The sequence below is a fragment of the Xenopus laevis genome, chromosome 9_10S (genome assembly GCF_017654675.1).
Source record: "Xenopus laevis strain J_2021 chromosome 9_10S, Xenopus_laevis_v10.1, whole genome shotgun sequence".
Taxonomy (NCBI): Eukaryota; Metazoa; Chordata; class Amphibia; order Anura; family Pipidae; genus Xenopus; species Xenopus laevis.
This window is the reverse complement of record NC_054388.1, coordinates 73,304,231-73,330,827: the sequence shown is the minus strand read 5'-3', so window position 1 is coordinate 73,330,827 and position 26,597 is coordinate 73,304,231. Positions and strand designations below refer to the sequence as shown.

Genomic DNA, 26,597 nt, shown 5'->3' with positions numbered 1-26,597 from the left:
CAGTGCAATAAAGAGAGACTGGTCTGTGCCTGATTTTTCTCTTTTCTTGTAGGTTTCATTGTTTTTTTACCTCTATTTAATTGTTGCCAGTTTCTTGCATGGTTTTCAGAATTGCCCATGGTAGGTACTTCAGCTGCCTTTTGTGCATTTGTCGTACATGGAGAGCAATGGAAACACAGCAATATTATTTTTTAAAAAGATGTAATAATTCTAAACCTCTATAGTAGTGATCACTATTGTGTACCCCAGATGTTGTTCTGTACTATGCAGATTTTCAGACCTATTATACCAGACATTATATATGGCCTTATTAAACCCACATTAACTCTCTGTTATTGCTTGTACACTGTATTTGTGAAGCACAAACATTAATGGGTATATACATTGAGCATACTGACTTGCATACAAAAACAACCAGTGCCCAATAGAAAAAGTAAAGAGAGCCCTGCCCAAACAAGCTTACAACCTAAAATTTTTTGGACATTTTGCAATTATATAGAATTTGATAAGCACTTACCCAGTTTGGCATGTCAGCAAATATCTGTTTGTTAGGGTTCAATTTACTCTAGCAACTAGGCAGTGGTTTGAATGAGAAATGGAAAGGTAACTAGCAGAATGCATGGGTAGAAAAAGTAGTAATACAAAGAACAAGAATACATTTGTAGCAATATTTTTTTGGTTGTCAGTGGACAGTCCCATGTGAGAGCTGGAGGGAGGCAGAAAAGGAAGGCAATTAATTGCAAATACTATTAAATTAAAGGGCAACTGACAAATTGTAGCTAGGAATAGGGCATTCTGTAACGTATTAACAGTTTACTTAAAGGAGAACTACCCCTTTAAAATTCATTTCTTGGCAATATATGTAGATTCAAAGCTGTTGGTTTTGTTCTGTTTCAGACTAATAGTTATGGCAAAAGCTTGTAGTGGAGATCAAAGCGCCCTTGACTCGAATGGATCACCCCACCCCTGCAATTATTGTTCATTTTTGGCTGATAATCATGGGTCCTTTGTTGTCTGCCATGATGAAGGGAGATGCTGCATCCTAAAATCCTGTATATATTATTACCACAAATTGGGAATAGGGATGGTACACATACAGGTAAAACCTGTAGTTGCCTCCTGCTGTCAAACTACAATTCCAAAGCCCTTTGGCTGTTTGAAATGCTGGGAGTTTTTAGAAATGCAGTCACTGTAATCACCTTGCTGACAGGTTGCTGTCATTTGCCCGAAATTAGTAAATGAGCTTCTGAATGTTTTGTCTTTAAAAGATTTTTGTGCAAAAAAAACGGTGTGCCTGAGTGTCCTTTACTCATTCTTCCCGAGTGGGTGTGTTAGGGATTTCTCTCACTGCTTGGCTTTTGGTACTTTTGCATCACATAAACCAAAATCTATTCATCTCCTTCCTTATTTTTCTCTATAGACGCTAGCACCTTACTTAGCCATGTTCTTTCCTCACCATCAACAGAGCAATATTATTGTACAGTAACATTCAGCATCCCTTGTTTCATATATAAAGGGGTTGTTCACCTTCAAACAACTAGTTGTTTTCAGATAGATCACCAGAAATAGCGACTTTTTCCAACACTATGTGTGACTGTTTTCCTAATATTGAAATGTAAAGTGTCATTTTTCACCTTTTAAAGCAGCTCGGGGGGGGGGGGGGGGTTCTAAATTGATACATTTAATTGATACATTTCTTATCTTCCCTGCTAAGTAGAATCACTGAGTTTCATTACAGGCAGCTATTAGAATTGATACAATAGTTGCTAATACTCCAGAGATGCTGCTGAGAAATGTATCAAGTTAATGTTGCAAAATTGTAACAGTTCAAAGGGACACTGTCATGGGAAAACATGTTTTTTTTCTCAAAACGCATCAGTTAATAGTGCTGCTCCAGCAGAATTCTGCACTGAATTCCATCTTTCAAAAGAGCAAACAGATTTTTTTATATTCAATTTTGAAATCTTACATGGGGCTAGACATATTGTCAGTTTCCCAGCTGCTCCCAGTCATGTGACATGTGCTCTGATAAACTTCAGCCACTCTTTACTGCTGTACTGCAAGTTGGAGCGATATCACCCTCCCCCCCAGCAGCCTAACAATAGAACAATGGGAAGGTAACCAGATAGCAACTTTCTAACACAAGATAACAGCTCCCTGGTAGATCTAAAAACAACACTCAATAGCAAAAGCCAAGTTCCACTGAGACTAATTCAGTTACATTAAGTAGGAGAAATAACAGCCTGCCAGAAAGTAGTTCCATCCTGAAGTGCAGGCACAAGTCACATGACTGGGGGCAGTTGGGAAACTGACGATATGTCTAGAGCCCCATGTCAGATTTCAAAATTGAATATCAAAAAATCTGTTTGCTCTTTCGAGAATTGGATTTCAGTGCAGAAGTCTGCTGGAGTAGCACTAACTGATGGGTTTTGAAAACAATGGGGCTCATTTATCAACATTGGGCAAATTTGCCCATGGGTAGTTACTTATAGCAACCAATCAGTGATTCGCTTTTTAAAGTCAGCTGCAAGTAGAACAATGCATGCAGCAATCTGATTGGTTGCCTTGGGTTACTGCCCATGGGCAAATTTGCCTAGTGTTGATAAATGACCCCCAATAAGTTTTCCCATGACAGTATCCCTTTAAAGTCCGCACCGGAATTACTGAGCTGCCAGACTGAAACACCAGAGACAGGGACATTCAACTTTAAACTTAGATTTTGGAAAAACAGTAAAAAAAAAATAAAATAATGGAAATTAATTGAAAAAAGTCTTTATTTCTGGGGAACAGTTTGAAAACAACTGAACTCAAAAAAGTGTTTGGAAGATGTACAAAAAAAGATAAAAAGTCTGTCTTCTCCCCACTGTTCATATATGCACTCAGGGCTTGCACACAGGTTCATATAATGTCTGCAGACCTCTGGGAAGGCAGTGAATGCAATGTCAGTGTTGCTAATATGAATGCAGTGATAAGCTTCCACTTTGGATGTTGCCATTGCATTAAAAAAAATTTACTCTGTCTGTGTAAAATAGTGCAGTTTGTTGTAATTTAAATTCCCGCATTTCTTTTCCTGGAGATTTTAAAAATAGCTATTACCATTGCCTATTACTCCTGTTTTGGTTGTGCCTTTTCCTTGTTCATTTCAATTGCAGAACATGCTGAATGACCCTAATGGTTTGTTGCTTTATTCTCTTGCAGATGCCTTTGTAAATAGTCAGGAATGGACGCTAAGCCGATCTGTGCCAGAACTCAAAGTGGTGAGTAGTGAGTGAGAGCTCTGCCTCTGTCCATCTGTTTATAATGCCAATGCTTGCAACCAAATGTTTTTCTAAAAGGTTGGCATCTACTTCTGGCTAGGAAAAATGACTGTCTAGCTGCAGCTTTTGCTGAACTTCAATCTGTGCCTGATAAATCCTTGACCTGCTGGCCTGCACTTGGACTAGGGCTAACAATTAAGTTAAGCCCAGTATTGTCCACCTTAGGTGGGCATATTGGGGGAAAGATATTCTTGTTTGTTGAACTCGCCACCTTAAGTGCATAGTGTATGTTCAGCTTTAGTGCAAGGCATTGTGCCGAATTTTCGGGGGTATAATCTGAATAGATAATGAGCACTTGGATCAGTGGCAAGTTTATTCTAGTTAGAAGGTGAGACTTGTTCCTAGATGGGTTGTTTTGGAAAGGTTTGCACTACATATGATGTGAGTATTTGCTCTGTGTAGGAGCAGAAATTTACATGTGGTAAGGGTTCACTTTGGAAAGGAAGCAAGGGTTATTTCTAGAAGGTAGCCCCTGGCCATCATTTTTTTTTTTTTCATTTTCTATGGGCCCTTGACCACCAATGTTCTTTTTTAACTTGTAATGGCGGGAGGGGGCTGGGCTGGCCACCAATGTTTTTTTTTTTAAATTTTCTATGGGGCCCCTGACTACATATGATTCTTTTAACTTATAAGAGGGGGGTTGTCTACCAATGTTTTTCTTTTAATTTTCTATGGGGCCCCTGACCACTAATTGTATTTTTAACTTGTAAGGTGGGGCCTGGCCACCATTTTCTTTTCATTTTCTATGGGCCCCTGACCACCAATGTTTTTTCTTTTAACTTGTAAGGGGGGAGGATTTCATAACTGCTTTACTACCTACTGTGCCTTGATTTTGCTTCAGTGATATTTATAATTTAGATTTTGTGCTTTCTTGCTATAGTACTTCTGCATACAGACAGGAATTATTTATTATTGCCAATTATTGCCAATGGTGGTTCACTGATCAAGCTAGTAGGAAATCCCATTAACCGAGGACCACAATGGTCTGTATATAGGGACAGTGCTAACTGTGCTTCACTGGGTGCCCAGGGTAATCAGATCACTAGTTTAAGGCATGAACATTTTAATCAGGCTTAATTAGTCTGACTTGATGGTGTCCACGGATCCACTAATTTGATTACATTGCTGATCAATGTTCTTCTGTTAGGCCTGGGGTGTTGTGTATATTGTCAGAACAGTGGGCAAATATTCACTAGTGCCATAACACACACAAATACTTGTGAAAATAATATTGCCTTAAAGGAGACATTTTGTGTGAAAAACAAGTATGAACCAATGCATTATACTCCTTTAAATATAGAAGAATTGTGCTTTAAAAAAAGTATTGTTTCAGACTGCCTCCATTCCCAGACTGTGCAGGGGAGCCGACAGCACTCAGCACACTGCACTGCAGGATAGGAGCCAATCAGCAGCTAGGCTGACCTGATAGGGAACTCAAGCATCTCTCTGCTTGTGTGACTGCAGGACTGTGATTGGCTGTCCCCTACTACTAGGCTTCTGGCAGGAACCGTTAGGACACGCCCACCTCTTATTTGAAACATGGACGGGGAAAGTAGCAAATCTAAAGGGAGCTCCAATAAAGGTTTTTTTTTATAAGATAATATTCGTTTTTAGCACCTATAAAACCAGAACTATGTATTACCCATTATTGCGTTTTTTTTTTTTTAACATAGCCGATATATGTCCTTTAAAGCAACCTTATGTGTCGGCTTGCTCCCTGATACTGAAGAGGCCAGCCTAGGATGGTTTGTTTAATGCTGCCTGTAAGCCTTTTGTTTCTTTGAGCCTGCGGCTGCTGCTTATTCAGGGCACGCTCCTACCTCTGCTTGGATGCTGCACTGCTAGTGGTGGAAGGGGATGAGAAAAACCATAGGATTAATACTTATGCCTTCTGCATTGTGCTTTCATAAGTGTCATGGAAGGGTTAAATGTGGATGTCCAACTTGCCATGTTCTGCCTGACTGCAGCCTCCTGACCGGAAAGTATGTAGTCCACGGCAAACATTTTATTTATGTTTTGGGACAGGCAGTACATATGCCTAATAATATACAAGATTTTTGTGTAGGAATGGCAGTTATATGGAAAGCCAGAGTGAGGTGGGGGTATGAGAATTGAAGGGCTATACTCTTTATATGTATACAGATTCACTTAAACATGTCCAGCTTAGTTTGCGACATATTTGATGTAATAACGGAGCAGAGATTTGGGTCATTCCCTTACACAGTTCTTTCATGAACAGTGCTCCAATTCACAAATCATAGCTTTATAATACTCAAGAGCAGGGCTGGAACTAGGGGTAGGCATAGTAGGCACATGTCTTGGGGAGTGCCTGGCATATACCTTTAACTGCTGCTTACCCCAGTCTGGTCTGGAGTCCTGTTCCTCGTGTTCATGCGCACGTCTACTTGAGGGAAGGGTGGCGTGCTATATGATGCGACTACGCTTATGTAAGCACCTATGTACGTGGGGTGACCCGGCCGTGTAGTCTGGGGCGCCCGGCCAGTCTGGCCTGGCCCTGCTCAAGAGCCTCAAATATTCTATAAATTATATCCTTATAAACGGTGCTTAGTAAGGTAATTTGTTACATGACTCACTTAAACTTGTGTATTCTGATAAATGAAGTACCCTCGGCATTTATATTGTCATGGACCTTTCTTAATGACTTATAATATTCACGTATTTTACAATAGGGGATTTGCCATTTTAGTGTTTACTTTGATCTATCCTGCTCTGCATGTTGTCAGACTGAAAAATCAAACCTAACTGGCATAGAAAAGGTTAAACAAGACTATTGCAGACTATTGCAGGAAACATCTCACAATTGTAGTTCAGGACTTTTTTTTTTTTTTAGCTGTGAACCAATTGCAGGTTACTACCCAACATGTGACTTAAGCCAGCCATACACTAAAAGATCTGCTCATTTGGTGAGGTCACCAAACAACCGGATCTTTCCCCCAATATGTGGGGGGAATATGAGCCGTCAGAGTGAGGACCTCATCAGTGAGTTGAGGTGGCCCTTGATCAACATCTTGATGGTTTTGGGTGGGTGGGCCTTTTTTGAGGGCCCCATACATAGGCAGATAAGCTGCTGAATTGGTCTGAAGGGCCCAAATTAGCATCTTGCATGGCCACCTTTACTCTAATAACATTATTTCTCTTGGCTCCTTCTGGCACTGTACAGGTTAAAGATATAGATGTTGTTTTACAATCGTAAGTATTGCAGAATAAAGAATAGCAAAAAGCAGTTGTAGCTATTGCAAATCATTAGCAATCAAAAGATACATATTTGTTCAGCCATGTCTGCATGGAATGGGAATACATAAGTATATTTTGTCTCATCTGCATCTTACTTATTTTAGTTTAAAATTTACAAACTTACATATAGGGAATAAGAACAATAATAACATTCGAAGAACAGTTGCTGCTAGGGAAAGACATTTCTAAGAATGTGGTCAATTAACTGGAGTAAGGGAATGCAATATATAATATGGGAACTCGGTATTCAGAAGCCAGAAATTCCGGGGTGTCCATCCATCTAGGAAGTTACATAGTTAAATTGGGTTGAAAAAGACAAAGTCCATCAAGTTCAACCCCTCCAAATGAAAACCCAGCATCCATACACACACCCCTCCCTACTTTTAATTAAAATTCTATATACCCATACCTATATTAACTATAGAGTTTAGTATCACAATAGCCTTTAATATTTTGTCTGTCCAAAAAATCATCCAAGCCATTCTTGAAGGCATTAACTGAATCAGCCATCACAACATCACCCGGCAGTGCATTCCACAACCTCACTGTCCTGACTGTGAAGAACCCCCTACGTTGCTTCAAATGAAAGTTCTTTTCTTCTAGTCTAAAGGGGTGGCCTCTGGTACGGTGATCCACTTTATGGGTAAAAAGGTCCCCTGCCATTTGTCTATAATGTCCTCTAATGTACTTGTAAAGTGTAATCATGTCCCCTCGCAAGCGCCTTTTTTCCAGAGAAAATAACCCCAACCTTGACAGTCTACCCTCATAATTTAAGTCTTCCGTCCCTCTAACCAATTTAGTTGCACGTCTCTGCACTCTCTCCAGCTCATTTATATCCCTCTTAAGGACTGGAGTCCAAAACTGAACTGCATACTTCAGATGAGGCCTTACCAGGGACCTATAAAGAGGCATAATTATGTTTTCATCCCTTGAGTTAATGCCCTTTTTTATGCAAGACAGAACTTTATTTGCTTTAGTAGTCACAGAATGACACTGCCCAGAATTAGACAACGTGTTATCTACAAAGACCCCTAGATCCTTTTCATTTAAGGAAACTCCCAACACATTGCCATTTAGTGTATAACTTGCATTTATATTATTTTTGCCAAAGTGCATAACCTTGCATTTATCAACATTGAACCTCATTTTCCAGTTTGCTGCCCAGTTTTCCAGTTTAGACAGATCACTTTGCAAAGTGGCAGCATCCTGCATGGAACCTATAGTTCTGCACAATTTAGTATCATCTGCAAAAATAGAAACAGTACTTTCAATGCCCACCTCCAGGTTATTAATAAACAAGTTGAAAAGCAAGGGACCTAGTACAGAGCCCTGCGGTACTCCACTAACAACACTGGTCCAATTAGAAAATGTTCCATTTACCACCACTCTTTGTAGTCTATCTTTTAGCCAGCTCTCTATCCAGGTACAAATACTATGTTCCAGGCCAACATTCCTTAATTTAACCAGTAACCTTTTGTGTGGCACTGTATCAAATGCTTTAGCAAAGTCTAAGTAAATCATATCCACTGCCATCCCAGAATCGAGGTCTCTACTTACATTCTCGTAAAAAGAAATTAAGTTAGTCTGGCAAGATCTATTACGCATAAAACCATGCTGGCACAAACTCATAGTATTATGATTTGCTATGAAGTCCAGTATCTTATCCTTTATTAACCCTTCGAAAAGCTTTCCTAATACTGACGTCAGACTAACTGGCCTATAGTTTTGAGGCTGAGAACGGGATCCTTTTTTGAATAGAGGCACCACATTAGCAATTCGCCAGTCTCTCGGCACTATGCCAGATCTCAATGAATCCTGAAAATTTAAGTAAAGAGGTTTGGCAATCACAGAGCTAAGCTCGCTAATTACCCTGGGATGAATACCATCTGGCCCTGGACCTTTGTTAATCTTAACATGTTCAAGTCTCTTTTGAATTTCTTCATGTGTGAACCATGCATCATTAGTTGTATTACTAGAATTGGGAGTGTTAAGAAGGAAACCTTCACTTACTGGTTCTTCATTTGTGTAGACAGATGAAAAATACGAGTTCAGAATCTGCGCTTTTATTTTGTTTTCATCAACCAGCTGATCCCCCTCTGATAGTAAGGGTCCCACCCCTTCCTGCTTCATTTTTTTACTATTGACATATTTAAAAAATAATTTTGGATTTTTTTTACTGCTTGCTGCAATATCCTTTTCTATAGCAATTTTAGCTTGCCTTATAGTTTCTTTGCATGATTTATTGGCCTCCTTGTACCTTATAAATGTTTCGGCTGTACCAGCTAACTTGAAAGCCTTAAAAGCACGTCTTTTCTTACCCACCTCAACACCAACGCTTCTATTGAACCAAAAAGGTTTTGCTTTGCAACGACGTTCCTTGCTTACAAGTGGAATATACTGACAAGTATATTTATTAAGCAGCATTTTAAAGACTTCCCATTTTTGTTCTGTGTTTAACCCTGTGAAAAGCATTTCCCACTTAATATGTTGCAGAGATGCCCTTATACTGTCAAAGTTTGCACGTCTGAAATTTAGTGTTTTAGTTACTCCCTTATAGAATTGCTTCTGCAACAGAATCTCAAAGGAGACCATGTTATGATCACTATTCCCTAAATGCTCACCCACACAAATGTTAGAGATGAGTTCAGTATTGTTAGTTATTACAAGGTCCAAAAGAGAGTTATTTCTAGTAGGTTCTTGAAAGAGCTGGAATAAAAAGTTGTCATTCAGCATATTTACAAACCTACTAGCTTTTTCTGTCTTAGCAACCCCATTACCCCAGTCAATGTCTGGACAATTGAAGTCACCCATAGCAACAACTTGACCCAGCTGTGAAGCCGCTTGTATCTGCAAGAGTAGCTGGGCTTCATACTCGACACATATACGAGGTGGTTTATAGCATACACCAATGATAATTCTTTTTGATACCTTTTGCCCAGTCGAAATCTCTACCCAGAGGGATTCTACACCCTCACCAGTGCCAGCTATTTTTATTTCTTTAGCGCATGGCTTTAATTCAGGCTTTACATACAAACACACTCCTCCACCCTTTTAATCCCTCTGTCCCTCCTAAAAAGGGTGTAACCATTTAAATTCACAATCCAGTCACATGTTTCATCCCACCAGGTCTCAGTGATACCAATTATATCATAATTTTTAGAGCATGCAATTAATTCTAGGTCTCCCATTTTACCTGACAAACTCCGTGCATTTGCCAGCATACAGCGGAGGTTACTACTTTTACTTTTGAAATGTGCATTACTTAGTGAAGAATTATACGTTAAGTTAGTATTATTCTGTTTTCCTTGTAACAGAGGGACCTCCTTAGCTGGTAAACTGTATGCCCCCCTCACTCCTCCCCCATGACCCCTTACTAACCCCACTGCCCCGTCTACACTAGCTTCCCCATAATCCTTTATCTCACCCACCCCCCCTTGCCTAGTTTAAACACTCCTCCAACGTCTTAGCCATTCTTTCCCCTAGCACCGCGGACCCCCTTCCATTGAGGTGCAAACCGTCACGGCTGTATAGGTTGTACCCCAACGAAAAGTCAGCCCAGTGCTCTAGGAACCCAAACCCTTCCTTCCTGCACCAAGACTTGAGCCACGCATTAAGCTCCCTAAACTCCCGCTGTTTTCCTAAACTTGCACGTGGCACAGGCAAAATTTCAGAAAAGATTACATTGGAAGACCTTTCCTTGATCTTAGAGCCTAGATCCCTGAAATCATTCTTTAAGGTCTTCCATCTACCATTTATTTTGTCATTAGTACCGATATGCACTAAGACAGCTGGGTCGTGCCCAGCCCCACCCAATAATTTGTTTTTTAACGTTTTATTAATGTACATTTTTGGTACTTTATAAATATAGAACCTAATTGTGGGTCTTTAAGTAGTAAAGTTGGTACTCACCACATAAGGGAAAAGGTCCAGGTTCCCCGCCCTGAGCCCTCAACACTGGGAGCGGGTATCCCGAAAATACAATGGAGAAGGCAATTTTCCATCAGGCAGTTGTAGTAAAGTAAAACAGTTTATTATGTCCACAGCCTTTTGCGTTTTGTGCTACAAACATTTAGTCATAGGCAAAGCCTATTTTCACTTTATAAATATGTGTTAATATTTACTTGTGTTTCTTCTTTATCTTCTGCAGGGCATTGTGGGGAACCTGGCCAGTGGAAAATCAGCTCTAGTGCATAGGTACCTAACTGGTACTTATGTGCAAGAGGAGTCCCCTGAAGGTAAGTCCATGTGCTGCTTTGGGGGCCAGGACACAAGTACCTGTTGCCTTGAAGCAGTAGGTGATCCCTGGCTGCTGCTGCTTCACGGTTCTGGTGCACACATGGAGGAGAAAGCAATTAACCTTTTATGTGCTGCAGAGTAGATGCAGGATGACCACTAGATAAGATGTAAGGAGAAGGAAATAATTTCCATTAGCAGTTATTGTTATATCAGGAACTCATGCATTATAGTTGCAACTGTTTTTTTTGTAATCTTCTGTTCCCCTACTCTCTAGGGAGCAGCGGGGGGCTGTCAGTTAGTGGAGTCTTTTTGACCTGTTTGCCACATTCCCCCCATTATAACAGACCTCTTTTTTCTGGTTCTCTGCTAATATCCTGAGTCGATCTGCTCTTGCTTTGATGTTTGCTGTGTATCCAGGGCCACCGGCCTCTCTGTGTTTATATAATGCCCATCCTTGGCTGGTATGTGACTGTCTGAGCTCCTTCTCTCCCTCACTTCCTTTCCCATTGGTTCTTTACAGATATGGATGCAGGTAAATATACCCTCACTGCGGGCTGAGAAAACAGAGTGGCGGCTGAGATCTCTGACGTAGAGTTAACTCCATCTTCTGTGTTCTTCCATCTATCTTCCTGTTACCTTTACATCTCCTAGTTTGAGTTACTCTCATCCCACACCCTCCATGTCCCTCTAGAATTTGTGTCATGTAGAAGCATCATTTGTCTTAACGTTCTAAAGTCTCCCTGGGGTTTTTTTAGTAGGTGTGCTTATGTCAAGCTTTGGTGAGGATAGTCATCATACAAGTTATAGTGAAGTCAGCAGCTTTTTGGGGGCTTAGTAAATTGCATGATAATGTTCCTAGCTGCTTGTTTGACTTGCCATGCTATTTTTGGAAAATGTATCTGAAATTAAAATGCAAGCTGCTGCTATGTGAAATTGAAGTAGATAGGATAAGTACATCATTTTTCAATGTGGCCTTTGAAAGAATGGTTATCCTGATGATCATTTTCCTACTGTAAAAGATCGCCGGAGATTGTGGAGGTACAGACTAAGCACTGGGTGTGAGATGGATTGATATGTTATGGCATGGACTTGTAATGCTGGCTATGTAGGTTGCAATCTATCTAATGAAGTGACTTTGCTTGATCTTTCTGGATCTAAAGGATTTTGAATTAAAACTGTGGTTCTTCTTAAGGGCTTTCATTTCCTCCATAATTATAACTTTGTTTTCTAGACATCTATTCCTCCATGTGACATATTTAAACATGTCCTATATTTCTGTCTCTCCATTCATTAGATCAGCCATGTCTGGCTCTACCCTTTATGCTGGGAGTTGCTGCTTAGAATGACTGGAGGGCAGCACATTTGGCATCTAGTGTTTAAAGAGAGAAAGCAAGAAAATCACTGGGTTTTGTAGTATAGTCCATATCAGGTCGGCAGCCCCGATACATAGTGCCATATGAACTAGTAACCAGTAAAATCATTTTGACTTGGCCCCGGAATTCCACACACCTTTGCACATAACAAGGAGGGGACAATGTGTTTTTGTTTAGCGAATATGACTTTTACAGTTCTTTAGGGGCACAACTGTAAAACAACTCCAACTATTCTCATTGGCTGATACTTGTTGCTTTGCTTTATTACAACAATGAGCATATGATCACCCTTTACTCTAAGTGCCCCAGCTGTCTGCTGGATGCTAAACTGTGATCTGCAGAAAGCCGTGGGCCAGATAAGTCCATGAATATATTTCTACAACCCTTATCCTCAGAACTCTGTTCCACCTTTAAAGGGGATTTCATAGAACTTGGGTCAAAACAAAGCACTATTCCTCGAGGAAGGACTCCTTCGACATTAATATGTCTTTAATTTTAATTGTTATTGCTCTGTTGAACTCTTTATAGGCAGCATTTTAATTCATTAATTTTAATGGTCGACATGTAAATAAGTGCATACGTATTACCATGTGTCCGTCAGTAGTCCGAGGCTTACCATGTGACAGCCGACATAGATATTTCAGGGATTTTTAGGATCTAGATAAAACTCATTCATTTTTTTCTATATTATACAAAAATATGTTTCCTGTTTAAAACAGAAAAGTTAAAATGAAGAATCTATGTTGCATCAAAGACATTAATAAGTAACAAGTATAGCAACAGTTTCAGTATGTATTAATGTGAAAATTAAAAAATTAAAAGAAAGAAAGAAAAAAACAGTAAGGAAAGAAGATGGAAGAAAGTAGTCCCCCACTTACATTACAGATAAACCGTACACAGGAAATCTAAGTGACATAGTATTCTTATTTAAAGCAAAGTTGTTTTATAGTTACAAGATTTATCTATGCTAACCAGAATACAAAAGCAAGTGTCCATAGTACCTTGTACTCGGATCTGCAGTTGTTCGATACTGTATGTATTTTAATCTTACATCAGAAATGTAAGAAAAATGAACACTGTCACCCAAAACAATCTCTTTAACTTTTTGTGGCAGAATAAATGTGTTGAATAACCTTTGCAACAGGTTTGTGTAACACATCTCTTCAACAACAGACATCCTGGCAATTAATGTGACAATTGCAAGTTTGTGTGCAAGAACTAGACATTATTATAGTTCATGAACTGGTATTTATACATTCCAGTGCTTCTGCTGAACCAAAGACTTTAGTTTTTTTTTCTTTTGCTATACAAGCCATATTGTATCTCCCAAAGCTGGAGCAATGATTTGTGCTGATGAGCAGCCATGTCCTCACCACTATATCTAAAGGGACATTATACCAACCAGTTAGCAAACCCTTTTTGCCACTTTGCGCAGGCCAAGAATCAGCCCCAAAGCTGGCATTAGCTTTCTATTTGTCCTGCACATGGAACCCCCACACTTGAGCATTTCCATGCCAAAATCCGCCAGTTGTGCCTGCATCCAGGCCTGGTATGGGGTGCAGACAAAGAAGAAAGCTAATGCCAGCCTTGGGACTGATTCTTGGCCTGCACTTTTCCTCCATTTGTAACTATGTGCATGTGGCAGTTGCAGCCATACTAACAATAGCAATACACCTGCATTGTTCGCTCTATACACTGTTCTACAATATATGAGTAGGAAGATATTTATCAAATTATTTGAAGATTCTGTACAAAGTTCCTGCAAAACCCTTGAACTGCTAAACCTATTGAGGCAGGCAATTTGTGCTTGGGAATTGTCTTGCTTTATGTAATGGGAGATTTTTCTTCTCTTATAAATCAGAGGAGAGAGATGGGGCTTGGGTCAATATAGCCACCTCTCCATTACCTCTGCAGGGTAACTTTCGTCTGACACCTGAGCTATGCTTATAGCCGATAAACTTGAATTCTTCCATTTTGGTTGTGGTATCAGGATGATAGTTTTGGGGTCTGTGGGTGGGTTGATTTGCTGTGTATGTGTGTGTATACCCTATTCATCAAGTCTGCCATTGTTCTGTGCTGGTTCATGCCTTTCATTATTTGTAACCCTATGTACCACTGAGCCACTGAAGGGCACTGCTGCTGTTGTTGGGGAGGGAGCTCTTGGCCATGGCTCCACAGTTTATTGTAAGAGATCTATGGCCAAACAAGGCCTGTGCTGTGAAGGGGAGACCCTTATAGGGAGGAAAACATTGTTATGCAGCATTGCCCTGTCTGATGGTCCTTGGCACAGTCCTACCCCCTCCCCATCTGTGGCCAACACAGACACTGCTTGTGGAAGAACTTTGGTTATTTTATTGACCTGCCAGTGATGAGATCTCCCCTGCCAATTGCACTAGGCTCAGTAACACATTATTATCACATTATTATCACATTATTATAAGGGACCAAGGTGCAATGGTGTCTTGTTAAGCATGAGCATGGTTATGTAGCACTGCTTACATACTTTATGGGTGTTGCTTCAGCCTGATGTAAGTAAAATGGAGCTAAAGCCACCCCATGGCCAACACCTCTCCCTGCTAGGTTTTAAGGCTCCAGAGGATCAGGTTTGGACTACTGAGAAACTGCTGGTTTCCGTATAGTGACCTGACTTGAAGGCCATTGATCCAACATGCTAAAAAACTGCACACTTTATATAGAAATGTTTTTTAAAGGAACAGTAATGACAAAAAATGTAATTGTTTTCAAGTAAATAAAAATGTAATGCAGTGTTGCCCTGCACTGGTGAAACGCTGTGTTTGCTTCAGAAACACTACTGTTTATATAAATAAGCTGCTGTGTAGCAATGGGGGCAGCCATTTCAAGGAAAAAAGGCTCAGGTTACACAGCAGATAAGCTCTGTAGAACATAATGGTGTTATCTGGTATCCACTATTTAACCTGTGCTATATAGCCTTTTTTCAATTTCTGCCATTGCTACACAGCAGCTTGTTTATATGAACTATAGTAGTGGTTTGGAAGCAAACATATCCGTTTTACCAGTGCAGGGCAACACTACATGATATTTTATTTACACTTTCATTTTTTGGTGCTACTGTTCCTTTTAAGACAAAATGTCATGCTGCTTCTTTTTTCATAATAGTACGTCCTGCCCATACATTTACCATGCAGATCTAGTATTATAGCTAAGTTGTTGTCTTGCTGTTCTCCACAAGTAATGTCCGCTGAGTCCCTAGACCTCCATCCACCCGCTTTTTCCTGATATATCCCCTTTCAAACTCTGGCCCTGACTGACTGTGTGACTTTTGTGGCAGGTGGGAGGTTCAAGAAGGAAATTGTAGTAGATGGACAGAGCTATCTTCTTCTGATCAGGGATGAAGGGGGACCCCCCGAAGCACAAGTAAGCAGTCTCTGGCAGCACAACTCAATTGCTTCTTTTCATTTGTAATGTTGTTTTCTTTATTTCTCTTTCACACTTTTACCTGGTCATCAAAATCCACTGCTTTGGCTCTGTTCCCATTCTCTTCATCCTTCATTCATTCGTTCCTGTATTATTATCCTCCTGGCTTCCTTTACAGGCCCTCTCTTGCCCCACTCTTTCTCCTATCTTTTCTTTCTCCTATCTTTTCTTCTCTGGTCACAATTGGCGTCTGTTGCCTGCCATTGCCCCTGCTATCTCCCTGTCTAATTTTCCTGGAATCATTATGCTTCTCGTTCACCCTGGACTTTTCTATGTTTTTTTCATTCTGTCTTTCCCCTCTTTCAAGGCTGGCTCTAGGGGAGAGTAGTGAAGGTGTTTTCTGTTATACTTTTCTGTGAGCTTTGTTCCTTTACTTGCTTTCTCTCTCTGTCTATTCCCCCCCTTTCTCCATTTGTTTCTCTCACTCACATCTTGTACCCTTCTCCAGTTTGCCATGTGGGTGGATGCAATCATCTTTGTCTTCAGCCTGGAAGATGAGATCAGCTTTCAGACAGTTTATCACTACTACAGCCGCCTTGCCAACTACCGCAACACCAGTGAGATCCCTATGGTGCTGGTGGGCACTCAAGGTGAGAGAAGTTGACTCCTTCAACAACTATTTGCACTGCTGCTTAGAACATGGATTTGTTGTTAGTGGGAGCACAGAACCACCTGCTGGCCATTGCCAAACAGCAGCCCACTAACAACAGGGCACATTTAACTCTTTTGTATATTTCAGTGAATTCAATTCAAAAGGTTTGCAAAATAAATTAACCAATTAGCCAGACATTTGTGCATTTTACTTCAAAGAAATCCCACATGCATGCTTGTAAGATAAAAAATATTGTTTTATTGAATCATTTTAAAATATCAAATACTCCCCACATGGAGCCTAACGCATTTCATGCTTACCTAGCATAGACGCAAAGATCCGCTCGTTTGGCAACATCGCCAAACAAGGGGATCTTTCCCTGATATGCCATTAATGAGCATGGCTATATCGGGGGTAATCTGATGGCCATATGGCCGAACGATCCGATTACGATGTGCCATGGGCTCCGGCGGGATCGGTCGGGTCAAAATCAAACCTGACCAAACGACCAATCTCCGCCGGACGAAAGATGTCGGCACACGCCACACACGAATCCTCGATTCGTAAGATAGGATCTGTGTGTCTATGGCCACCTTACGTCATAGGCAATCTCTAAGCATGCATGTGGGATCTTTTTGAAGTAAAATGTTATACCTCTGATTGGTCACTAGAGGACCCCCGCATGCCATTTTTGGTTTACATAGGTCTATTTCCAAGAAATCTAGTTACAGAGTAGACATTTGTGCATAGCACAGATTTGGACACTGAAGTGTCTGCTTGATAGTTTATTGAGTGTTTATTGATGCCAATTACATTTCCCTGCATTTAGCATACCTCCCAACTGTCCTGTTTTTAGAGGGACAGTCCCACTTTTGATAGCTCAACCTGCAGTCCCTTATTTGTACTGGAAAGTCCAGTTTTTCTATGCACTGAACAGCCAGAAAAAGAAACAAAGTTTCTAACTTAATTGGCTTTTGCCCATAGAGAGCCCATAACAGTCACAGCTGCATATAAAATACTTTTGTAACAAATTTGGGATAAGCAATTGTAACAATTTTGAGATAAGGAAACAAGTAATTGTAACAATATAAGATAACCGGTCCCTTAGGAAAAATAAGACTCACCTTCATTAGCAAAACTGTAATAACTGCAAAAAACACAGAAATATGTTCAAACTTTCATAAAAAGGAAAAATAAGACTCACCTTCATTAACAAAACTGTAATAAATGAAAAAAACACAGAAATATGTTCAAACTTTCATAACCTGCCAAATTTTGTAACATGGTAATGAGGCGGCGTGGCCACAAAAATTGGGCGTGGTCAAAAAAATTTGCGTCGCTACGCGGGGCAACTTTTTTGTCTCCCTTTTTATTTCCAAAATGTTTGGAGGTATACATTTAGTGTTAATAATGGCACTGACAAGTGATGATAAAACAACAAAAAGTGATCAAACAGAATCTGCATGGATTATGGTAAAATGTAATCTCCACCGTACCTTGGTCTCTTGCAACCTTAAAAGTAGACTGCAATAGCATTTCACAAACCATGTCTCTATCTATACCTAATTATGTAGTAGGCATAATGATATAAAAAGTTCAGCAGTGTAAAATACTTAACCATACCAGCTATCACATCTGGTGTTGGTCACATCTAGTTAACTGCTTTAACTTTAGTCTGGCATAGTAACCCCTAGTAACAAATTAGCTATTAGCTAAGAGGTCAACTACAGAAACAGCATTTAAAAAAACGACTCTGCTTTTTACAAATCCACTTGCCACTGTAAAAGGAAATATTCAATAAAGTGCGGTGGAGCTGTGAAGCCGAGGTGAGTAAAGTATTAGGCACAAAGCAATGAAAAATGAGTAAACTTGAATTAAAACCTGTGTAGTTAGCAAAATTGCATGCCATTCATACAATATTTATTTTTAATAAATACAATTTTGAATAAAACTAATAAATATGTATTATTTATTAGTTACACTGCAAGATTACTAAGCTGTGTGACTCTTTCCCTGCATACTTCATTGGACTTCACCAACATTATTGCAGTGTAAAATTTTGGGGCAACTTCCAGTGTTGCTCTGGACTACATGCTTTTATGATTAGCACACCCGCAGCCTTAACTTAAGGCTTGTGCCTCACTGCGCTGTTTCTCGACCTGTGTATAATCACTGGCCGAGGAACAGCCCCTTCGCATGTATCTGCACCCAGAGGCACTACGTTAGTCAGGAATTTTAGTGCAAAAAAATGCATACTGACCCTTTTTGGCACAGGGATCCAGGCTGCAGCAGTGCCTCTGTGCATTTTCTGCATAGTGCAATTTTTTGTAGAGTTCCAATATTCCAAATGTTCAGTTATTTGTAATTGCAGTGGTGCTATAAATGCACACATCACTGTCCTGCAGAACAAAAAATGAAAAGATAATAAATGCAAAAGGTACAGTTAAAATAAAGATTAAAGATTTTTTTTAAAAAAAACGCATCAGTTAATAGTGCTTGTCATGTGACTTGTGCTCTGATAAACTTCAGTCGCTCTTTAATGCTGTTTTGCAAGTTGGAGCGATATCACCCCTTTCTCCCCCAGCAGCCTAAGATAGCAGCTCCCTAACAGCTGCCTTTAGATCTAAGAACAGCACTCAATAGTAAAATCCAGGTCCCACTGCGACACATTGAGTTACATTGAGTAGGAGAAACAACAGCTTGCCAGAAAGCAGTTCCATCCTAAAGTGCTGGCTCTTTCTGACCAAGACCAAGCAAAATGACCTGAGATGGCTGCCTACACACTAATATTACAACTAAAAAAAATACTCTTGGTGGTTCAGGAATTAAATTTATATTGTAGAGGGAATTATTTGCAGTGTAAACAGTGTAATTTAGAAATAAAAACTACATCATAAAAATCATGACCGAATCCCATTAAGTGCTAGTGTTAACAGTTTATTTTTTTTAGTGTTCAGCTGGGCTTGAGTTTTTCCAGCTCTGACACCTCTGCTCTTACCTGCAACTAACTGGCTCATGATGGTTTCAATGAGGCCCGGTAAAGTGGAGCTACGATTTCCTGCCATGAATAAAATATATCATTAATACATGGAATTGGGCATGTTCTCTGTACTTTAGAGAACTATTTTAGAGAATGATATGTATTTTCACAGATGCCATCAGCTGCAGTAACCCCCGTGTAATTGATGACAGCCGGGCGAGAAAGCTTTCCAGTGACCTCAAGCGATGCACTTATTATGAGACCTGTGCCACCTATGGGCTAAATGTGGAGCGGGTTTTCCAGGACGGTAAGTGAAGGACACCAGGGCATTTTATTTTTGGGAAGGGGAAGGTGTAGATTAAATTTGACTCTCAAGGTTTAACACGTTTTCTTATCCCTTAATCTATATTAAAGGTGTCGATTTACAGATAATCTCTGTATGTTAATTATATGCACATTGCTGGTAGGCCTTAGATTTGGAATTTCTCATAAATGATAAGAAAAATGGCCCTGCACATAATTTGCTTAATTGGGGAATTCATGCACTTATATATAAGTGCATTGTTTGGGCTGAATGTTCTGCTTCCTGATTTGCAGGATATTTTTTTTGAGGACGTTAATGTCTCCAAAGAGCTTGTATAACTGGCGCCCAATCAATACATAATTTAGTTATTGCCTGCTTTCTCTCTCTGGATTACAGACAGGGTTACTGAGCAGCCAAGTAAATATGTACCCATTTTGTCTTGCACTCAGCAGTAGCAGCAGGAAGAAGGACACTGCAAAACCATTATCCGCTGCTGAATTATAGTATATTGTCTTCAACTGATTTTTGATTGCAGATTTTTTTGTAAGTAAGGCGCTCCCTCTGCTGGCAATAAAAATGATAGCAGAGGCATCCACTATTGTAGGGTGAGATGTACAAAAATGTTTGGTGTTCAGATTTGTAGGGATATTTTTGCTACTAGTTATGTCATACCACCACACTCTGGTCCATTATGCCTTGCATTCGGCTGTCTCCTAGTATAATGTTTAATATGCTATAGGAGGCTGAAAGCTAAGCCGGTACTGTCTTTATGGAAGCAAGAGGTTCTTTTCTTTATAAAAGGTACAGGTACTTCAGGAACCAATACCTAGACACCTCCAAATAATACAAATTTTTAAAAAATGATCACCGTTTTCTCAAGAAATAAGGGAACTGTAGAATACCAAGGCTTCCTTCATAGGACAAAAATAATAAGACAACACGTCTCAATATGAAACTTTAATCCGTTTTCACCTTCCTTTCTTGAGTATGGGGATATTTCAGTGACTGAACGTGTCTTAGAGATAAATAAAAGTTCAAATAGCAGAGATTGCTATTTTTTACCTTTACCTTTGAATTTTGAATTTGAAATTTACTCTGTAATAATACAACAGTACCCTGTTTTTAATGGTAGCTAAGCTGCAAAAAAATCATTAGTGGCAAAACAATCATATTTAGTATATTTAAATGATAAGTAAATCTTTAAAATAAGTGAATGTAAAATTGATGAGGGTGCTATTCTAAGCACTTTTGTACCTTCGTTATTTATTTTCTTTTAATTCCAAGATATTAAGGGATACATGTACTGTTAATGTGAGTGAATTTTGTTACAACAGCGTCGCCTGCTGGTCAGATAGAGGCTGCTCTGATGTTGTTCTGTTTAGGAAAATAATTAGAAACCTTTCTCACATCTTTCCTAAGCAGAAGAACATCAGAGCAGCCTCCTTCTTTCTCCTGACAACTTCCTTGACTACTTGGTGATCAGACTGGTTGGAAACTGACCAGCAGGCGACGCTCTTGTAACAAAATGAATTCACATTAACAGCGCATGTATCCCTTAATATCTTGGAATTAAAAGAAAATAAATAATGAATGTACATTGCAAAATTTCATAGAATAGCCCAATCATTAATTTTACATTCACTTATTTTAAAGGTTTACTTATCCTTTAACTGTTGTTTAGCAGGCTTAAGGTGTGATGATCCCAATTTTTTAGCAGACTTGAGGTGTGCTGATCCAAATCAATTAACTCCTTATCAGGAAAACCCAAAGTCCCAAGCATTTAAAATAATAGAACCTATAACTGTAATAGCTTTCTTGCACAGGAGAGGATGGGGGTCACACTAACATCAGTAAGCAAGAGGACCTCTGTGAAGTAGTTGTGAGAAGGATATGGAGATGATTGTGATGACATCGTTAAGACCAGTGTGGGCTGTCACACTCAGAATGGTGGGCTGCCACGCTGAGAATGGTGGGCTTCCATAGGCAGTCACTATTTATTGGGCTGGTGAGGAGTTCTGTCTTGGTGGGCCTCTGCGACATTCAAATGAGTCCTGCCATTTCAAGAATAGTCTGGACTTGGCAGTGAGTTTATGGAGATTGGTGTGTGGGGGGACTGCCTTATAATCTAAGTTTAGTGCCGACAGTAGGTGAAGCCTCCTTGTGAGTCTGCTAGCACAAGGCCACAGTTTGTAATAGAATGGCTGCCTTTTGTGCATCATTACCCTAGACTGTGCACATTCTGTTTTCATTTTGTTTTTAGTTATAAGTTTGTTTAGCAGAAAATAAATATAAGCTGTAGTGAAAGAGCTGTAGAAGGGTAATAGGGAACTCTGTAGAGATGGAGTGCAGTAAGGGAGAGACCGCTGTTGGGGAGAGGGCTGTAGGGGAGGAAAGTTTGGGGGGGGGAGCTATAGGAGAGAGATGTAGAGGCATAATAGGGAACACTGTGCAGAGAGTGCAGTTTGGAAGAAAAACAGCAGAGAGAGAAGACAGCTGTAGGAAAGGAGTTTTGGGGAGACAACTGTATTGGAGTAATAGGGAACACTATTTCTGTATAGACTGCTAAGCATAAAACAAAAACTGTGGTACCGTGTTAGCCAGTAGCAAAAATAACAAATAACAAAACAAACAAATACAAAAAGTATTGTAGAAGTGACAAAGGGGGCCTTGGTGCTCAAAAGCTTGCAATGTATTTTTATTGTTAGCCAATATAGGTATCACTTCTACAATACTTTTAAAATTTGATTTTTTATTTGTTATTTTATGTATAGAGTCTTTAATGGAGGAATGACAGCTGGATGGGAGGAATGTTAGTGGGGGAAGAATTGTAGGGCAGTAATTGAGAGGGGAGAGACTGTTGTAGGAGAGGAGCTTTTTCACTCACTGAGGACATGCCAATTGCTCCTTGAGCACCAAGATCTGACCCTGTGTGTGGATTGATATGCGTAAGTTATTTCTGTTAGTGCTACTGATTATGGTTCAGTAAGGAGCAGATAAAACACCACATGTGCCAATAGACTATTGAGGAGACAGATATTTTAGCAGATAAATATAAAGAGGACAGAAGCAGGTGAGTGGTTTGGGTGTGCAGCTACATAGAATTATCAGAGCTAATTAGTGCTCTTGGTTTTTTTTGTTTTTTTTTTATAATAACCTTTCTACTGTTTGAAATGAAGATAAGTAAAGGTTAGGACATTTAAGGCCAATACTTGATGATTCATTTATGCAGTTAAGGTTACGTTAAACAAATATAATTTTACTTTCTTCTCTGCAGGATCTTTTCCTTTGATTCCTAAGACACTAATTATAACCTAGATCTATTGAACGTGTACAAGGCCATTTGGCACAGGGTGAAGGCAAACTAACATTTACAAGCTACAGATCAACGGGGGTAAATTTGGAACTATGTATCTTTATTATAAGGAAGATTCAATATGTCTTGGTTGGAAAATTGCATTGCCAACCAGGCTATATAACCACTGGTTTTGCATAATTTTCCCTGTGCTGACCAGATAATCCTGACAGATATCTTTTTACCAAGAATGAAGGAGTGAACCCCACTTTCTACTATCTGTTGAGCAGTGAATCCAAATGAAAGGAGCAGTACATTAGTAGCCCTACCTTGTATTGCTACTGGTACTTTCATCTGCAAGCCCACAACCTGACATGTCAGATACTATACAGCATGGCTGTCCAACTGGCTGGCAACTCCCCTTGTGTGGCCCCCCATATGAAAGTCTGCCTGCTGTGTCTCCTTACCATGTGTAATCTTTAAAAGGTATCCGTACTGAGATTAACTGGCCCCTGTATTGTTTAAAGCTCAAATTCAGGCAGTAATCCCCTGTATCGTTCACACATGTAATCGCCCCTTGCATTGTTCACACTTGTAAGAGTTGTAACTATTGTTCATATCTAAATCCCAGACTGAAACTGCCCACATTGTTCACCTGTTCACACTCATACAAACTGCTGAAGGGGCACCAGCACTTTGTCACTGTATATACTACTTTTAGAGTGGTCCTGATAGGCTTCTCTGTCTCCTGCTCTGTTCTGCCTGCCCTATGCTCCCTGTGTGCAGGGCAGCCATCAGGGGGGGACAGGGGGGAGAATTGTAGGGGGCCCCGATGGTAAGGGGGGCCCGAGGGTAAGGGGGACCCGGCCAAGCCGCACTTTCTTGATTAGTCCCGGTTGAGCTGCTCAGGGATAGGATAGCTGAGGTTTGAACTTCTCCTCCAGCTCATCCAATCACCATGCAGCTTTACCAGGACTTGAAATTCTGTAACCAATAGTGGAAGAAAATGCTGTCACTGGAAGAAGATGCAGCCACCTGTGCTCCCCTCCTCCCTTCTGTAGTTGGCAGCTCACTGACAGCAGGTGGGCCACACTAATGAAGTAAGTACAACATGGCACCAAATTTTTTTTAAAACTTCAGGGGGGGGGCAAGTTTTTTTACATGGACGTTTAAGGGGGGCCCTGGCCACCAATTTTGTTTCCCATGTGGGGTCCTAGCCACCAATATTTTTTAATTTGGGGCCCTGACCACAAATGTATATTTCAATGGGGGGGCCCTGACCACCAATATTTTTTTTATTAACATGTGGGAACCATAGCCAACAATGTTTTTTTTATTAGTGTGTGGTGGGGGGTGGACCTGTGGGGTGGGCGGACCTGTAGGTGAGGCTTGTGGTGGGCGCAGCCCAGGGGGCCTAGGAATTTTTCTCATATGGGGCCCTGCGATTTCTGATGGCGGCCCTGCCTGTGTGTGCCATATTCTACCTGCCCTATGCTCCCTGTGTGTGCCATACTCTGCCTGCTCTATACTCCTTGTGTGTGCCATAATCTGACCACTCTATACTCCTTGTGTGTGCCATAATCTGACCAACCTATACTCCCTGTGTGTGCCATACTCTGACCACCTTATACTCCCTGTGTGCCATACTCTCCCTGCCCTATGCTCCCTGTGTGTGCCATACTCTGCCTGCTCTATACTCCTTGTGTGTGCCATAATCTGACCACCCTATACTCCCTGTGTGTGCCATACTCTGACCACTTTATACTCCCTGCGTGCCATACTCTGCTTGCCCTATGCTCCCTGTATGTGCCCTGCTCTGCCTGTGGAACATATGCCTGGTATTTGTTCTGGGGGTTTGTTAGCATTTAAACATTATTGTTGGGGGCCCCTAAGGTGTTAAATCATGTGCTGGGGGAGCTGTGTTATCCACAGGGGAGGAGGAGCCATATGGATTTAAGGCCATTTTTTTATATTTTTTTCACATATTTGGCACCCTCAAGTGGAAGAAGACTTTCCTTCTCCTTTATATCCTACTACTTTAGTTCTCCATAAGTCCTCATGCATAGGAATGTTTTAACTGGCCGGATTATACTCATTGCTTTGACTTCCTGCAAAGATTATGGGGTAAGCTTTTGTTTTCCTTTAAAATAAGCCCACAGCTTTTTTTTTTATATATTTTTTTTTGCAAAGGGTAAAATGCCCCCACAGGGTTTTAGTATATTAGGGTGCTCTCTACGCCTCTTCAATGTACCCTTTGCAAAATGGCGAATCCTAGAGGCATAAGGCTGTGCCCCATGTTTAATTCTCTATATCAGATGTTTTTTCCTAAGGCATGTGAATCACAAAGCATTTTGCATAGGTTTTTCATGGGAGCCAGAGTTACACATTTAGAGGCCAGTGCACAGTTCAGAAATTCTTTATGAAAACACATCATTTAGTACTCATTCTGAGCTAATTACTTCTCTGTGCCCGCAGATTTGTAAGAGTGCTAATGCATAATGCATAATGAATTTTTGCACAAGGAGGGATTGTGTGGTACGATTTAGATTGATAATTTTTCACAGGTGCCACAGGATCTCCTTTTCTATAGCAGGAATTTCCGTTGTATTTACACGTTGCCCCTTTGTGCTAAACAAAACAACTTATTTTAGTGTATGAGAGGAATTGAGTTTTCTATGGCTACAGCCACCGTCTGCATGCATTTACTTAGGGCACCATTATTACACCAGAGGCCACCCCTTCAGACTAGAAGAAAAAAACTTTAATTTGAAGCAACGTAGGGGGTTCTTCACAGTCAGGACAGTGAGGTTGTGGAATGCACTGCTGGGTGATATTGTGATGGCTGATTCAGTTAATGCCTTTAAGAATGGCTTGGATGATTTTTTGGACAGACATAATATCAAAGGCTATCGTGATACTAAACTCTATAGTTAGTATAGATATGGGCATGTATAATTTCTGTGAAAGTAGGGAGGGGTGTGTGTATGGATGCTAGGTTTTCATTTGCAGGGGTTGAACTTGATGGTCTTTTTTCAACCTGATTTAACTATGTAACTATAAAAGTGTAGGCCTAAGAGTTGCACTGCAGTAGTAGCAGCAGCATACCTCCCAACTGTCCCTTTTTCGGAGGGACAGTCCCTCGTTTGACAGCTCAACCCACAGTCCCTTATTTGTACTGGAAAGTCCCTCTTTTCTATGCACTGAACAGCCAGAAAAAGAAACAAAGTTTCTCACTTAATTGGCTTTTAGCAGAGAGCCCAGAACAACTAACAGGTGCAAATAAGATACCTTGTAACAAATTTGAGACACAAAAACTGTTTAGATAAGGAGAAATATTTTCAAACTTTCATAACCTGCCAAATTTTGTAAAACAAACATGGTAATTAGGGGGTGTGGCCACAGAAAGGGTGTGGTCAAAAAAAATTGCTGCGCTACGTGCGGAAAAAAATTTTGGCCCTCTTTTTACTTCCAAAACGTTGGGAGGTATGCAGCAGTAGTATCCCACAGAGAAAATAAGTACTGATCTAAACTGTTTATGAACCTTAGGTGCCAGACAGTCACTGAATACTCTGCATGGCATGGAGAAAGTCTGTGAACTGAACACTTTACTGCTAGTGTTGCTGATGTCTTAACTGCATTTTTTCTTGTATCCACTAGATGGCACGAATGTGCTATACATGCGGAAATAAGAGCGCTCTGGTCCTTTAAATGATGCCAATATACAGCTGCAGTTATCCCTTTGCTTAAAGGACCAGTAACATAATTTTTTTTTTTAATTTGTTTTTATAGATC

General features: G+C 40.3%; 1 protein-coding gene across 7 annotated transcripts in view; it reads left to right on the top strand.

The window, feature by feature from the left end:
- LOC108703035 (arf-GAP with GTPase, ANK repeat and PH domain-containing protein 1-like) overlaps positions 1-26,597 on the top strand; it is a 255,703-nt gene that overhangs the window by 132,359 nt on the left and 96,747 nt on the right. For 4 of the 7 annotated variants that reach the window (XM_041578782.1, XM_041578781.1, XM_041578778.1 and 1 more), the window contains 6 exons: positions 3,199-3,257; positions 10,720-10,807; positions 11,329-11,340; positions 15,492-15,577; positions 16,086-16,227; positions 19,382-19,516. In XM_041578782.1, the coding sequence (XP_041434716.1) occupies positions 3,199-3,257; positions 10,720-10,807; positions 11,329-11,340; positions 15,492-15,577; positions 16,086-16,227; positions 19,382-19,516 (522 nt within the window). The remainder of the gene's footprint in view (positions 1-3,198; positions 3,258-10,719; positions 10,808-11,328; positions 11,341-15,491; positions 15,578-16,085; positions 16,228-19,381; positions 19,517-26,597) is intronic. The other 3 variants (XM_018238943.2, XM_041578783.1, XM_041578779.1) reach the window with 1 other exon arrangement.